The 16,321-nt window shown below is 44.6% G+C and overlaps 3 protein-coding genes across 3 annotated transcripts in view; 2 read left to right on the plus strand and 1 right to left on the minus strand.

Annotated features, from left to right (window-relative positions):
• Positions 1–12,637, plus strand: part of T265_00888 (hypothetical protein) — a gene marked incomplete at both ends in the record, with an annotated part of 36,604 nt that extends 23,967 nt beyond the window's left edge. Inside the window, one exon of the mRNA XM_009164783.1 lies at positions 12,497–12,637. Within this exon, the coding sequence (XP_009163047.1) occupies positions 12,497–12,637 (141 nt within the window). The remainder of the gene's footprint in view (positions 1–12,496) is intronic.
• Positions 1–16,321, minus strand: part of T265_00887 (hypothetical protein) — a gene marked incomplete at both ends in the record, with an annotated part of 44,363 nt that overhangs the window by 24,162 nt on the left and 3,880 nt on the right. The window contains 6 exons of the mRNA XM_009164782.1: positions 838–984; positions 1,081–1,239; positions 2,089–2,211; positions 2,929–3,198; positions 3,357–3,539; positions 8,458–8,559. Of these exons, the coding sequence (XP_009163046.1) occupies positions 838–984; positions 1,081–1,239; positions 2,089–2,211; positions 2,929–3,198; positions 3,357–3,539; positions 8,458–8,559 (984 nt within the window). The remainder of the gene's footprint in view (positions 1–837; positions 985–1,080; positions 1,240–2,088; positions 2,212–2,928; positions 3,199–3,356; positions 3,540–8,457; positions 8,560–16,321) is intronic.
• Positions 15,565–15,777, plus strand: T265_00889 (hypothetical protein; the record flags this gene model as incomplete). The annotated part of the gene is made up of 1 exon (XM_009164784.1): positions 15,565–15,777. One exon carries the CDS (start codon positions 15,565–15,567, stop codon positions 15,775–15,777), a length of 213 nt encoding a protein of 70 aa, XP_009163048.1.

Raw genomic sequence — 16,321 nt, forward strand, 5'->3', positions numbered from 1 at the left:
AAACCGTGACCAGCCACCTGTAGGCAGCTATTAGACCGCTTCACTGATTCGACTATATACTGCTATGGTGGACTGATACAATCAGTTTGCCTGAGATGTATGGTTTTTGGGCACCATTGGAAACTAGACCATCGAACTTTGAAGCAAACGAGCTCCCCTGAAGACCGACTAGAATTCCGTACCTTCTTGTGACGAAGGTTGGTAACGATGTCACAAAGTGGTACAAACCTTCGCTGTTTGGAAATCTAACTTGCAAACTTGTTCAGGCGCTTACGGGAGTATAGTTTGCTACTGATGGGTAGGCAATCTGCGAGGTAAGGTAATGATGTGGAGGGAGTCCGTAGCATTGCAAACACTACCATTGTATCAGTGATACTACTGATGGGGGAGGCATGCGAGTAGTATGTTTTCTTGTAAATTCGCCCTGCGTCTCTGGAAAAGGGAGATCTGTTGCGGAATTTGAGGAATCGCTTTGTAGCATTTGCTTGGATTTGAGCAACAGTCAATGAATATCCAGGAAAGTCCAGGAAGACGCGTTCAAGAGAAAATGGATGTTCAGTTTTGTAAATAAGATGCATATGAGAGTTTTGCTCTCCTGTCCAATAAACTGTAACTGGTCGGTTGGCATTTTCCAATAAATAACTCCGCAGCGAAGGTCTTCTTCCTTTCACCATGAAATCCAAACGGGATAGCTGTAAAAATTAAGTCCAAACTTGTTAGCCACCCCTCAAACCATATGTTCCGGTTTGAACTTTCCCAACACCACATTTCCCCACAGGTTCTGGAGAAAAGGTCACAAAGTATCGCTACGTGAATAGAGAACAGACAAGAACATACCTCCAGGAATTCTGCATTGATCTGGAAAATGATTTGCAAGTGTCGTGGAAGGATGTGCTCCAAAAGTGAAACGGGCCAACGCTCGAGTGCCTCAGGCAGGATGGTATGATTCGTGTATGCAAAGGTGTTGTAACTGATTTCCCAAGCCTGTAGGTCAGATGATAGGGAAGTGCAAAAGTGAACAACGTTGGTGGTGGCAAACACAAATCACAGTGAAAAAAGAGGTTATGTAGAAAAACTCACTTTCTTCCAACTCAAGCCTTCAAGATCCACAAGTATGCGCATCAGTTCTGGGATGGCAAGAGAAGGATGGGTGTCGTTCAACTGAATCGCCACTTTTTTGGGGAATTCATCAAACGTCGTGTGAGGCACTCCACCACCCCGATAACGGCGAATAATATCCTGAATAAACGTCAAACAGGAAAGTACGATGCTATTATTGACTACTACTCTGGAGGGTGGGGGTGGGACAGTCTTCTCAGTGACGTTTGCTACTACATAGCATCTAAAACGCGATTCCCTTAGTTGTTTCGCATCCAAACAACAACAAAGGAGTTTTCATGTTCTATAGTTAGAGTAAAAATAGACTAAGATATTTTAGAATTTGGGTCGCGTCGGATCTTTCCAGTAGTGAAGAGCCACTCAAAAAACACTTCCCACGAGACGGATTAGAACAGAAGCAGTTGTGATTGTCCGTAGACTGTGCTTCATGTAGCAAACGGAAGAAGCGCGGTGACAGTTACTGTCCACTAAAAGCAGGCAGTCATGTTTGATGTTGATGAGGCGGATTAACCGTGTACAGAGTGTCCTAGTTCGATAAAAAGTTCTCAGGTCAAGAAAAAGTATACGACAGCTACTCTTTGGAATGGTTTCTGTAGGTAAGCCGCAGACCACTGAGTCTTGGTAGATGAACAATGGCCGTCCCCGCCAGAAGCTCCACCTGCGTATAAAACCAGTGTGGTACATTGACGTCCTTGTTACAGGATGACTCTAAAATAGGTTGAAGTGGAGACAGCTGGTCTGCGAAACTGAGGCCTCTCTTAGTCAGCAAAAGCCCCGAGGAGCACTTATTGGGGTTTTCCCAATTGGTATTCATTGAACTAGTGGATCGCCGTATGGCTATCTACTTGAACAAGGTTCGGAGAACTTCCGAAAGCAGATGCTGTCAGCCTAGTCACCCACAGGTGTATACAGCTTGTAAATCACTACCGGATGCATAGAAAACACCACACAGAGGACCGAGGGACTCACCTGCAACGTGGCGGCAACAAGGAAATACTCTTGGCGCAACCGCAGTTCCTTTCCCTCGAAAAAGTTGTCGTTAGGGTAGAGCACACGGGAAATGTTCTCCGCATGATTGCGACCACACACAGCCTACGGCATTGAAACCAATAAGGAGAAACTGTCAGCAACGCAGGCATGTGAGATTTGGAACCAACAAACGGTCGTTAAAAGCGGGGCAAAAAGGTCACGGAAACGAATCAGGTGGTTCGGCTGGTGTTAAGCAAGGGAGAAGGTAAATGTCGAAAAGCCTTTATCACGACGGAAGCAGTACCAATGAATTTCTGGCTACATATGCACTTTTGCTCCATACAAACACGTGTCCCCTGTTCCTGTGAGCAACTACTATATGGTGGGCTACCGTAAAACAAACTACTTTTGTATAACAACTGGTAAGAATGCCTTATAAAAAATGAAGCCAATCTCACCCGTAATAACCATAAAATCTATCCTTTTTTTCCACAAGCACTAGTTTTTTTCTATACTGGAATTGAATGAAGCGCTTCACGCATAGCATCCCGTGAATCTGGTATCTAAACGATAAATACCTACTTTTTTCTCGCTCTATAGCACATGCGGTGAGAAGCACGTGATATTTTGTGAATCGCAGTGACCTCGGTCGCGATTTTGTGATCACTAGAGTATAATTGGTCACACAATTCGTCCAGTGCAAGCAGAAACTAGACTGGTGACGACGCGCGCAGTGCATGGCATACCAGTTCAAAAAAACTGAACCCGGGATTTGCTCGGCAATTTGAAGTTTCGAGCAGCCCTAAATAGAAATCTGCCATTGGAAACAAAGCAACTTACATTAATATAGTCACCTGTGTTGAAGATGCTCAGGTCGAAACTTTTGGGGGCCTTTGCTGACCACAAGCGCAGAGTGTTGCAGGTGTTATTCCGGTAGCCTGGGATTGGCGTGTCATAGGGCATGGCGAAAACCGGATGGGCATCCACCCACCGTTTGCGTCCATTGCCCGCATCTTCAACATGGCCGTAGAAGTTTACTGGGTAACAGTATTCCGGACGACCTTTCTCCCATGGGTTGCCGTAGCGCAGCCATTCGTCCGGTTCCTCCACCTTTGTGAACCAAACGAAAAACATCATACATGTTGCTGAAACTTCAGCAAACCAAAGCGTTCAACTCATAGCTCGTTTCAGTGCAATCCACAAAAGACCACTAAAGAAAAATCACCCACCACACTGAGCAACATTCTAAAAGGTTTATCCAAACCTACTTGCCATCCATCTCGTATCAGCTGCTCGAAGATACCGTAATCGTACCGAATCCCGTAACCGTAGGCTGCCAACCCAAGCGTTGCCATTGAATCCAAAAAACATGCGGCTAGGCGACCCAGGCCGCCGTTACCTAGACCAGCATCAGATTCGACTTCCTCCAAATCTTCAATATCAAGACCAAGCTATGTGAAGATGGGGGAGTATGAGAGAAGTTTTGTCAGATGTTGATTGCAAGATAGTAACACGTTTTATAAACATCATCAGCCTCAAAATATTCTAAATTTATCTCGTTTTCCTGAATTATACCAGAAACAAACACCAATATATTGACGCCTAAATTTGAAGTTACAATTAGAAAACCAATTCTCACATCCAGTAGAATAATTCCCTCCACGAAAAGAGGTTATCACGGGAAAAGGGGATAGGTCTTCTATTGAGGCTATACTTCATTCGCTTGAGCTAAGCGAAAATTCACTCACTGTTCAGCAACCTCAAAAAATGTTACCTTCATCATAGATGGTTATACACTTCCTCGAACATCACTCAACAGGACTACAGTTGTTTTTCCAACGATCCATGGGATCTTTGGGGAGTGAAGTGCATCAGAGGAAGGCGAATGTGAGAGTCTTCAGTAAGATAGCCTACCTGAGGCTAATTAAGGACAGAAAACTATGGTTAAGCGCTAAAACACTGTATTTTCTGTCAATCCAATATTGCTATACACTCGGAATTACCTGTCAAAACGGCAAGATCTATGGATAGTGCCTGCCATTTTTTTCTCAGCCCCGAGCGAATCACCGGAACCAGTAATAAGCAGGTTTGGTCGTATAAGGGAGATGAACACATTCCATAGGTAAAAAGGAACCCGTGTTGTACAGCTACAATGCTGTCGTGTGGTCGTATCGGATAACGTTTTAGCACATAAGGCTTGTGGATTCAATGATTATTGCAGTTAAAGACTCTCAGTTTCATCTAAATTAGGAAGGCAGACCGATGACACAACGCACCAAATAACCAGAAGAGGAGTGAGACTAACCATCATTGTCCTTTTACGTAGAGCTTCCCTATGAATTTGTTCGCCTTATTGAAATACGTTGGAGACGGCTTTTGTCTCCACTGAAGTGAAAACTGCTCCTGGAACTCCAACACAGCCTGGTGGAACAAAGCGATTGACTGCCCACATAACAGGGCCGGTTCAAGCGCCCTCCTAATTAAAAAGATACATCATATTTTTGGCACTGCCCTCCTACGATTCAGTCGTTGAGATTATTGCATTAGCATTCGATTCAAAATTGTACTTTCGCTGCTAAGACCATCATTGTCCTTTTACGTAGAGCTTCCCTATGAATTTGTTCGCCTTATTGAAATACGTTGGAGACGGCTTTTGTCTCCACTGAAGTGAAAACTGCTCCTGGAACTCCAACACAGCCTGGTGGAACAAAGCGATTGACTGCCCACATAACAGGGCCGGTTCAAGCGCCCTCCTAATTAAAAAGATACATCATATTTTTGGCACTGCCCTCCTACGATTCAGTCGTTGAGATTATTGCATTAGCATTCGATTCAAAATTGTACTTTCGCTGCTAAGTTTGTCGTTCAAGGAAGTCCTAGTTTACGAACGCCGCTATTTGCTGATTTTGACATGTTTACCTCGTCTATTCAATCCAATGCAGGACACTCATCATCATCATTGACAGCATGTCAGTGTTCAGTATTAACGCTTCGCTGTACTAACATAGCACAGATGAGAACGAAGACGTCCAGATTCCCGGTTCGCCAGCAAGCTACCACTCAGCTGTTTACCGGTCAGCGTGGTAATGTTTATAAGGACGAATTAAAACTGTGTATAGCTACCGCGATATCCAAATCAATCGACAGATAGGGGATGGATGGGGCTCTATTGCGTGCATTCGCCCGGTTGTTTCAGGAATTCTAAACGACCAACATAGACCATCTTTGGATAAAAACAACTCGCATGCACCGATTTTCGGTCGAGTTCTCACTCGCGAGGTAGCATGTCACCAGTTCAACAGCTCTCACATTTGCCCAACGCTAAAATCAGCGTAAAACAAGTCTATTTATTCCTGGATCATCGGTTCGGTTAATCTCAACTAATGAGGACCAGTCACGTATAAACAACCTCTGCTTGGAGAGGGCGGTTCTTCCTGAAGGTAACGCCCTCTATGGACCGTACAAGAGAATAATACTATGCCCATAACGAATTTTAATAATGACATAATGACATACATTGAAACCAGTACATTATTATGGCAACCATCCACAACCTAACAAACCTTTTCATCCTTATCGCCTACAAATTAGCTGGGAAGCCGCCAATTTGCAAACGCGAAATGGAACGTTGAAAAAAGTCTCGACTGAGTCAAAATTGTGCGCGCGCTATCCCGTCTCAAGCATCGGAGGCCAGAAAATGTTACCACTAAAAGAAGAGCTTATTGTGCCGATGTGATACCAAAACAGCGACATTTTGTTACATTAGGAAGAAGGAACTCTGCCGCGATGGATGAATTACTCACGCTTCATAGGCTGCGCTGGTTGGGTCATGTACTTCGCATGCCAGATCGTCTGCCTGGCACAGCTCTTTTCGCCCGGCCACGTGCTGAGTGGAAGCGACCGAGAGGTGGACAATATATGACCTGCGAGAACGCTTATCCGGGTATTGCTGGGCGGTGAAACCGCTTTGGGCGCATATATTGCTGTAAGACACTTAAAACTCACAATTTGGCCCAATATTCCCATTCAAGCTTGACAAACCCTTCCTACTGTGGAGTCACACATGTAGTGTCGTTGAACTCAGCAATGCTATTGTTTGGTGTTAAAGGACACTAGCCCTAATTGTCTGGGGCATCGTTCGGAGCAGTGCTCCTAAAGCATTCCCTGATAGAAGGTCCATTTTGCTAGCTTCTGTGGATGTAAAATGAAGTTTTCATCAGGATAGCCTCAAAGATGGGTCACAGGGCAACTGATCAAAACTGAAGTGGCGTAAAGGGCCCAGTCGCGCAGTCAGTGGCGCTCTTGTATCAAAGCTACAGCCTTTAATGCGTAGCTACCCAATTTCCAAACAAACTGAGCATGCCTTCGCCTCCAAGGCTTGGTTTTGTATTCCACTTTCCCGTTTTCCGGTGATCGAAACTGTAGCAGCTGGAACCAATGTGTCTATGGCCCACAGTTTATAGCTGATAAATTGAATTGAATTGATTGAATTGATTAGAGTACGGAAAACTGCAGAGTGTGAGATCGGGTCATGCATTCCGAACGCCGACTAACCTATAAAGCAACTATGATTATGCAACCTACTTATGGGCCTACTTGCAACGTTTTGAACTCAATCATAGTGTTCCAAAATAGAAAGCGAGCCCACTCACGTCACCATTTGTGTCTACCAACTTTACAAGTGCAATATTTTGTGTTCGTTATAGGGTGGGGAACTGCCGTGTTTGGTCAGAACACACCCATTTCAGGTTGGACCAAAGTCCAGGTGCTTTGTCTACCGAAGTCAATCTGCCCAAAATATTTAACATGCTTTCATGAGATCACCTGAATCTTTCGGCGAAAATGGTCTATAGAAGACGGTCTATACTGAGATCGACATAACGGATAAGGAAAGTAGCAAGAAACGAACAAAACTGGTCTCTTTTGAGATCTAATCTCTGCTGAAAGTTGTCTGTTCAGAAAGAGACAGCTCTAGTATCACGGTTATGCACAGCTCCAGTGTTCATCCAATCATGGTGAATAGTAGAGACGTGGTGACACTGATGTGTGTAGAATGTGGCGCTATTAAGCGACCTTCTATTTTGGGGTTGTGATGTGGCGATCTCCAGAGACTGTGGTCATGGTTTTGTCATTTTAGCTGTCTCACGCATGAATGAGACCACTTCATCACAGATCACTTGTATTTGACCCATGAATGGCATTTCAAGAGAAAACGACCGTCCAGGTGAGACTACCATCGGTTGCCCCCCTAGTATGGTCTCTTTAAAGGGACACAACCGCCTATACGGCAAACTCAACCAGAAATCAACCTTGCCTTCTTTTTTGCAGAAAATATTCTATTTGTCGGCCTTCCACCAATTCTAGTCAACTTATCAACCGATGTTTTGGTCATCCTTAGAGAACCGGTTTTCCAGGTATAGTCGAGAAGTGGTTGGATATGGAGACCGAAGAAGCCCAAAACTTATGAGTACAACCTCTATGCCGTCAAAATGACATGCTTTGGTTATGTAGCCTGGGGAAGGTGACGCAGCTGTTGGCATGACGTCTAAGGGTTTGTTTACTTTTTTCAGGGCAAATTATGCCGTCTGGAAAGGAAACCATCAGAAAAGACAACTCTTTGAGGTGATCACTGAAAAGGCACCAAAGAGGCATTTGTATCGGATAAAGCTCTAAATGTGTTGTAAAGCTGTTTCCTCTTCAGATACGGCGGCATGCAGTAAATCACTAAATGGTATTTTTCAATAGGCGGTCTCTTCCAAGAAGGACTTAATCAGTGGAGGGATTTATGAGGGACAAACCACAGGTAGCCCCATCTGAGGCAATTTATATGGACGGAAATTATCGCGGTCGTGTACGATGCGGATGAAAACGTTGTTGCAGGTAGCTCATGATTGCCCGTATCTAGCCACTGCGTGACACCGACCTACTCAAGGATTATTCACAATCATCAGCTGTCGCGTCTATTTTCCAGGGCTCAAGCAGAAGTTAAATTGGGTTTGCACCGTAAATTCAAAAAACCATGATTTACTCCGCAAACTTTCACTTCCCGCGAGTTACTTTATTAACCCCCATTTTGCACGAAAACCAGTGCTGTGCGGAAAGCGAAGACCCCTGCTAAACAGTTACTACATGGGAAGGATGCTGTTCATCACACCCGAGATTTGCCACCTTTAGTACTATAGAGGTAACCCAGCTAAATCGCGTGAACGATACAATATTCAGTGACGGGGCATCCTCAGGATAAGCTGATCTGCTACACAAGCGAAGCACAATAAAGTAACCTAATGAGAAAACCACCGCGTCGCCTTTTTGGGATGCTTACTGGGCCAAACAACTTACTAATGGCGTGAACCAACAAATGACGGTTACCTGGTACATGGCTTCATCAATAGCTGCGGCAATGTCAACGTTGAGCATAGTGTTCGTCAGAGTTCTCCCCATGTAGAATTCCAGCGAGAGGTAATAGATCCGCTGAAAAAGGGAAGAAAAGTGGATGGCTCTATGTTAAAACGATAACAAAATCTAGGCTGTTCGACCGGACGGGTAAAGTGAGCACAAACTAGTTATTAGTACTACTCACTTTAGAGCTCGAGATGACCCAACGGTTAAAGTCCGAAGTTACTGACCGGAAGGTCCCAGATTCAAGCCCATCGCTGAAAATTAGGGCTGTATTCAATATTTTCCCCAACCTCATGCATGAATACACTCAAATACACTGCTGTATTGACACCTACAAAATCCTGATGAGAGATGATATGGGGCAGTGTTTGATGGAACAGTGAACAAAATACTAACCGATTCCACAGAGATCGTGTCGTTCACGCTTCTAGTTCACTTATAATTCAACCTTCCACGCACACCGACATTTCGCCTTCACACCTCATACGTACGGAGTAATCGACGTTCAAACAAACTCACCCACGGAGACAGTTGCACAAGTCCAGGTTTCTCGAATAGGGAAGGTCAGGGTAGCTTTTGTCAAGGACAAGTCCGATCTATATCATTTTATGGCTTGGAGACGTGTAGTGTGCACGCAGGTACACGAAGGCTTTGTATATTTGACCATCGACGCATTGTCTCGGTATGGTTGGAATACCCGGAGAGGCGCAACATAAGGTTTTCGATTTCGGTGGCTGGTCACATTCCGCAGACCAAGCTAGATGGGTCACGTAATCCGTCATCCCGCATATCCATTTTCGATCGGCAATGTGGGGGGGGGGTGGGGCGAACAACCTAAAGGATGTCAATGTGTGTTCGCCGAATATAAAGTACCTTAGCGAAACGAAAGGAAGGCGGATACTCTCCGAAGGAGCGTTAAACAGCGTTTGTAACTGTGTGTTACATGTAATTCGCCCACAACATGACCCGAAAACTTCAAAACAAATGGGATATCTGGTTTCAAAGAGGAACGAAGCACCGAAGTGCCGCATCTATTTAGTGCATATCCGGAATGCAGCCCATGGGATATGAGGCTGCAATGATGTAACGCTTTAAAGGATGAAGTATGAGCCAACAGATAGTCAGGGAAAGCCTAAACCCGAAGGCCTTTTAGTGGATAGCCCATGCGTCTTCCCTGAGCCGACCAAACCCGAGCTTTCTTGTTAAAATTACTCGAATTAGAGAGCTGACCGGTCACATCAGTAACGATGCAGCCTCTGAATTGAGTTGTGGATGGCAGGTTGATGACCGCATAGTTTTCTTCGTATCAGTGAATTTTAGAGTTGGTTACCATCCGCTCGTTCGCACGAGTGTTATTCCACATATTCACTTTATATATGCTTGGTATGAGGTAAAACAAAACATTTTGATATACACACACTTTCTGAGATGGCTCCACAGATAGCACAGCAAATATGTTTGCTGTTGGGTAACCGCAATGCATATTTTGATCGGCATTGGATCCGTATAAGGATACTGTGACCTCAGTCTAAAATATTTATGAAGTGTAACTAATTGACGCTAGAAAACAGGAAGGGTTTGTCCAGGTGTTTTTACCTCGTAAAGGGTGGTAACGACTTGCCAAGACTTAAGTATTACAAAACCGTTCGATAACCCGGAGAAGCGAAATTTCGGTAGCGCGTCAAACCACCATTCTGATGGAGGTGCATAACAGTGACCACTCATATGTGCATTTTATGCACCCTAGCTTGCCTAACTTTGCAAGGCTGCCGGAACTTACTAGTTAAGCTAAGGAGAAGTAGATCACAACAGTCACTAGCAATGTCTACTATATAAACTGCAAGGGGCTATGCTATGACTCCCTAAAGGTTATTTCCTGACAGAAAAAAGGCTCTCAGATGAATGATTCATCGTACGAAGTATATGTAATATTAGTTGGTACCCAAACATCCCGTCATACCTGCAGGTTGTTGAAATTGAAGAATTCGCCTGCTGCCATCAAACAGAGTACTGTAGTAAAAAAGGTAAGCGGAAAATAAACTATACCGTCTGTTTGTCAGTCAGTAAACCAATACTTCCTGGAAATCTCATTGTGATGATCCAGGTAACCGACCAACTTGAGAGACATACTTGATGCATGGACAGTTGCCGCACCGTACGCACTATTTGCCAAAGAAGCACATATTCCACTCACCAGTTGGTATGCATATGTAAAGTGCCGCAACGTTCTTATGGAGAGCCGAGTAGGTATTTAATAAAGTGGTTCACCAGGCACTTTCACTGCCAGATCAATTAAGATTATTTGAGCATAACAAACTGGGTCATTATATGCAACATTCCAACATTAAGAACCGAAAGACTTAGTTTTTTTTCATGGTCTATTTTCGACGCTCTCGCACACATTTCCACATGATATCAAGACAAGATGGCAATATGATGAGGTACTCTGAACTGGAATTTACACCTTCACAGAAAGTCAATGTTGGTTATGTGTGCAGGTTGGACGATCTCAACTGATGACAAACCATCCGATACAACCATATTATCATTAATAATTACAATATACCAAACAGTATCAAAGACGCCAATAAGGCTAGAGTCGAGCGAGGCCAACAAGTTATTATTTCTGTATACATCTGGTGGAACTATGCGTTTCAAATTGCAAGCGAGAGCGAAGACTGCATTCTACAGTCGTGTAGAATAATCTCGAGGTGAAGGTGTCAATCAACGAAGTGCTTCCTTTTAAGAAGCAACCGAAATTCCTCAGGATGAAATCGTTAACAGATAAAAACAGACTGCTCTGCAATGCTTGCTGTTCGAAGGTTGCAATCATACGCCACCACTGGACGTCAGCAATAGTGTCTCCAGACTGTAGGAACTCAGGTGTGACAAAATACTGAAAGTGGACATCTTAGACCCGAAAGTTGGTTCTGGAAGCATACTGATAGTCACTGTCAGTCGGAGCCTGAGACAGCCCAGAGATCAGGATGCGGCTCAAATCTTACTCCGGCTTTTCGGTTGCTACTGTATAGAATTGCGCTCCCGAGAAGTACATCATTTATTGTGCTTCCCTCGAGTTGCCCGGCAACCAACCATCGAAGGCTTATCAAAGAAAGGGGCTCATCATCTGTGTCCTGGATGGAGGTAAGAAATCTCACTGATGTTATTCAATCGTGAATGCTACTGCCGTGATGATATCCTCTTATAAATCACAGAATGTGAACTTAGAATAAGACACGTCCGTAATCAAGGGGACATTTATTTGAGCTCCGCATTCTACCGAGGGACTTTCCGAAGGTAACAGTACAGAAGCTGCCGACCGCCTCCCACAGTCTCAAGAACCGACACAATACAGTAATGCGAATACAATGTGCGATTTTAAACGAAGGTTCTGAGTCCGCTTGTGAAAAGCTGAAACCATGACTTGACAGGATCTAAACGTTGTTCGTTTGTGTTTCTTCCCATGGATGAATCTGTTCCGATTTTGTGTGCAGAGGATCGTACCGTTTTTGACACTGAGATGATACTTAGCAGCAATGCCTGTCCCTGAACCCCGTGTTTTTCCTTGAAATTGACGCCAACGGTAGGCAAATGTAAGCACCACCAGAGGCCAAGCTGCGACGCTCTGCTTGGTGTTGTTTTAGAAAACAAAACTATACTACAGTGTATCGACAAAAAACCTGAAACTATAGCCAACCTATTCATCCAGGATTTCCACCGAAAGTGACGAATTCCATGGTTTCCGTTGTCAGTGACATCACCAAAGTTGCAGTTGGTTTCTCTGGAGGACGGGCAAGCTTAAGAGAATTTCTAATCACATCGTGGCAAAATTATCGGTTTTATCGACAGCGCCATGAGTAAGAGTGATGTGCTGGAGCATCTAGCACTTCAAAATTCGACACCCGAACCGACTAACGAGTGACATGCGTCATTTGTTATTCAGCCTCATGGAAAGTGATAGGGCAACCAGGGACAGAAGGCATTTCCTTTTTACCTGTGACGATCACAGCGTCCAACTACCAAGCGCATCATGGATCCTGATGGAACGCAAGAAAATGTAGGGCGCAAAGTAAAAGTCGTTCTGTCAAGGATACGTGAATATGGGGCTGATCTATCGAACACTTGCAACGCATTCCCCGTCGCTAAGTAGTGACTCAAAACGGCCAATCAACTGAGGACACCACCCAGTTATAGTTCATTCTTAAGCGCTTTTGACAAACTGGTCTGCGAACAGCGGCCAGTGGAAGCTGATCCGTGCATATGAACTGCAGGCGACCATTTCGGACGTTTCTCAGAGCACCACGTGCAGGTCACTAGGTCAATGGCAGTCATTCAATAATCTCGACCTGGCGTCTTCGCCGAAGGACCAGGACGTATATGCCTTGAAGTAATTCCCTAGCTGGTCAATGGTGACCACGAGTTGATGTTTCGTTGGGATAGTGGATTACTGCTTTTGCAATCAAGCATGAAGTTTGTTGCAGTTATGGCAGCAGTCAACTCCATCGATGTGACAGAAGACTACGCGGACATTCTGTTTGAAACATGTGAAAGGTTAGATCCTGGGGCCTCTCCAAGCGTTTGCACCCATGTGTGAGGCGCAACCTCACTCCGGGGTGGGACAGATAACTCGGAGAAAAACATCAGGCGAAATGGCGCCCGAAACGGAAACAAAAGAAAACTACAACTACCACACGCATGAAAATGATGTGAAGTTATGAGGATTACCAGGCGCCATGGTTTTGAACAGAAACTGGGAGCGAAGTCTGGAACTACACCGGGACGTTTTGTTGCTTACTTTCGCCAATATACTAGTCAACAGCACTACTCAAACTGTTTACAATCAAAAGGTGAATGAATGAAGCGGTAAAACAGACACTTTCGCAAACAAATAAGCATTCATATAAAACTCAGGGCACGGCAGGACCCTCAATCCCCCCACGTGTGTTAAATAGCAAATGATTGTGAGAGGCGTGGTAGGTCTCCTACAATGACCAAACTCTCAGTTCGCATGAACCTGGCGGCATCCACCTTTAGGTAACCAAGGAACTGATAGCAAATGATTGTGAGGCGTGGTAGATCCCCTACAATGAACAAACTCTCACAGTTCGCATGGACCTGGCGGCATCCACCTTTAGGTAACCAAGGAACTGGCAAACATAACCGCAAGTCCACTTTCGAAACTCTTCAGTATATTTCTTAACGAAGAGTGACTACCGTAGACTGCAACCGTCAGCTTATTGTTCACATCTGTCAGTCACATATCAACCCTGGCTTGCAAGGTTACGAAGAAAGGCAGATCCATGTGGTGAGAGGCAAATTACTTGATTCATATTAACATGTAGTTCATGAGAAGTACACTTCCTAAGTCAACCTACTGATGAGCATAGGGTGACGGGCGAAAGCCAACGTTTCCGGACAAGATGCAGATGTAATATACGTTGATTTCAGAGATAATGTCGGTAAAATCCCTCGGAGCTACGTATACTGGGATTAGAGGTGAAAAATTACTTTGAATTCAGGTTTCTAGGTTTGCCGGCACGTTTCTACCAGAAAGTAAAAGGGTGTGTCCAAATGGCGGGATGTCTACAGTGGCGTTTGGAAACGGTCGGTTCATCGTCCTAATGTTTTCAATCTACATTGATGACCCGCTTGCAACCATTAAGCCTGCGTGTATAGCTTATGCAGCTGACATTACATTATGAAGAGTAACTCCCATTGATGGCGGCCTCGATCTCAGTTAAGGCGACCTGGAACTTCTCATGTGGAGACCACCTATAAGTGTGAGTCTAACTACGTCAGTAAGGAGAGTGGCATCATCATAGTCCATTTTGGCGGAATGGTATTAAGTTTATTCCAATGCGGACAAGATCTTAATGATATGGTTTCGAGGACCCAAAACAGAGTCCTCCAAACTAATAGGGTCAAAGTTTTAGCCAGGGATGCTCCAGCCTGGTTGTTGGGACCCACTCGTCCCTGAACTGACGACGTCACCTCGATTGGTGATGAAGCGTTTGCAATCCAACTGCCAACCTCGGCAAAGAGACCAACAACCAAGCAGCACACCCGAGCTACCTACATTCCATAGCATTGCCATGCTCTAGACTGCCTGAGTCAACAGCACCAGTAGGTTACTCACCAAACCTCGGAACCACATATTCCACTCTATGTCACATTCTTCCTGTGCCTATTCAACAATTAAAGTAGAAGCCAAGACGAAAAAAAACCATAGAACATAGGGCTGAAATCGTTCATTTCATGCGGCACTAATTTGTGGCATCACGGGTATTGAGTCAGACAAAATAGTGACATCATCACAGGAAAGAACTATAACAGGGATGCTTGAGGAACTCTGTTGTACTTAATGCCAGAATATTAACAAAGGGTGAGAAGCATGCGCCATCACACTGTCTGTCTGTTTCACACAGCCACCATACTAGTAAACGTGGCTATCAAAATATGGCCGGGCTGGAGAAGTGGGACTTGTTAATGGTGGTTGATTACATAGTTACATAGAGAGCACAGCACGTGTTCAACACAGTCTGAACATTAAAAGCAGCAAAACAAGCAGGTCCCTGATACTGAAAGATTGTTTTGAGGCCTGAAACTGCCGTGCTGGTTGACAGGCGGATATCACTGTCAAAACGTATGAAGCCGTCAACCCTAACGAATAGGCCTTTGCGGAGAGCAATATTAATCGGATGGGGGGAGGAGAACGTATGGGAACGAGAAAGGAGGGAATGGCAACAAACTGCAAGCTGGTTGATTGTACCGCAGCGAAACATTTATTTTGAACACTGATGTTATGCCGTTAATGATGATGATGTTAACTGATGAAAATTTGTCTCGCAAAGTAAATCCACGGCTGCATTACTCCAGCTGATTCACAATCAAGTCTTATTTTAGCAAGAGGAGCAGAGTGCCTCATTATTGGAATTGGCTATCACCTAGTACATCGGTGACATGCATACAAGCGCCACTTGAAAGAATGATCACACAGTACTTCGGCTGAAAATGCACACGACTAGCGCGGAAGCACCTGATTAGTGTCGGATATAATTTGCTCAACTATATAAAGCGATGCTTATATCGTGCGAAAATTATCAAGCGGGGTCAAACGACATGCGCTCCAAATCTAGAACAATCAAGATAAACGGAGCTGAAGCCCTTGAAGACGACATACAAGGTCACCCCGCCAAGAAACGCAAATCGGAAGGACTCCCACCATATGGTGAGGCTGCGGTCGAAAAGCCAACCACAAGGAGCGACAAGCGTAGACAACATCCAAGATAGGAATCATTGGGTGTTGAAATGAAAGGCTGCACATCAAATGGCGAGTGGGATTCAGTTAAACCGTCACAAAATGTGTAGGACTAGATTGACCAGAAACACTAGATCGACTCTTAAGGTGCACAATGTGTGCAAAGCCGTCACTGTACGACAAGTACACGGTTATTACAGCTGATAATGATGATGAAGACCCCCAAGATGGTCTGTGGAGTGCAGATTACGAGGGAGAGGATGCCAAGTTTCAGTGCTCCAAAACGGTATATATATCGGAGCAAAGTACAGATAACTAGATAGGCTTTATATGTCATGGACGACTTTTTACCACGACCGGTGTTTGTTTGGAGATTTGGTCAAGCCCTGGCAGTATTCGCCCACCAAAACATATATTTGCAGCTCCCCCGATAGCGCCGTTTGACATATATCTCAATGAAGGGTAGCTATAGAAGAACTAGAAAAGTGCAGCGATGACAATAAGGACGAACGAAGACCGATGAATAGCTTCAACCCATAGGTATGTCAGTCTAACGTCAATAGTGCTAAAGATGCC

Source organism: Opisthorchis viverrini (assembly GCF_000715545.1).
Source record: "Opisthorchis viverrini unplaced genomic scaffold opera_v5_9, whole genome shotgun sequence".
Classification (NCBI taxonomy): Eukaryota; Metazoa; Platyhelminthes; class Trematoda; order Opisthorchiida; family Opisthorchiidae; genus Opisthorchis; species Opisthorchis viverrini.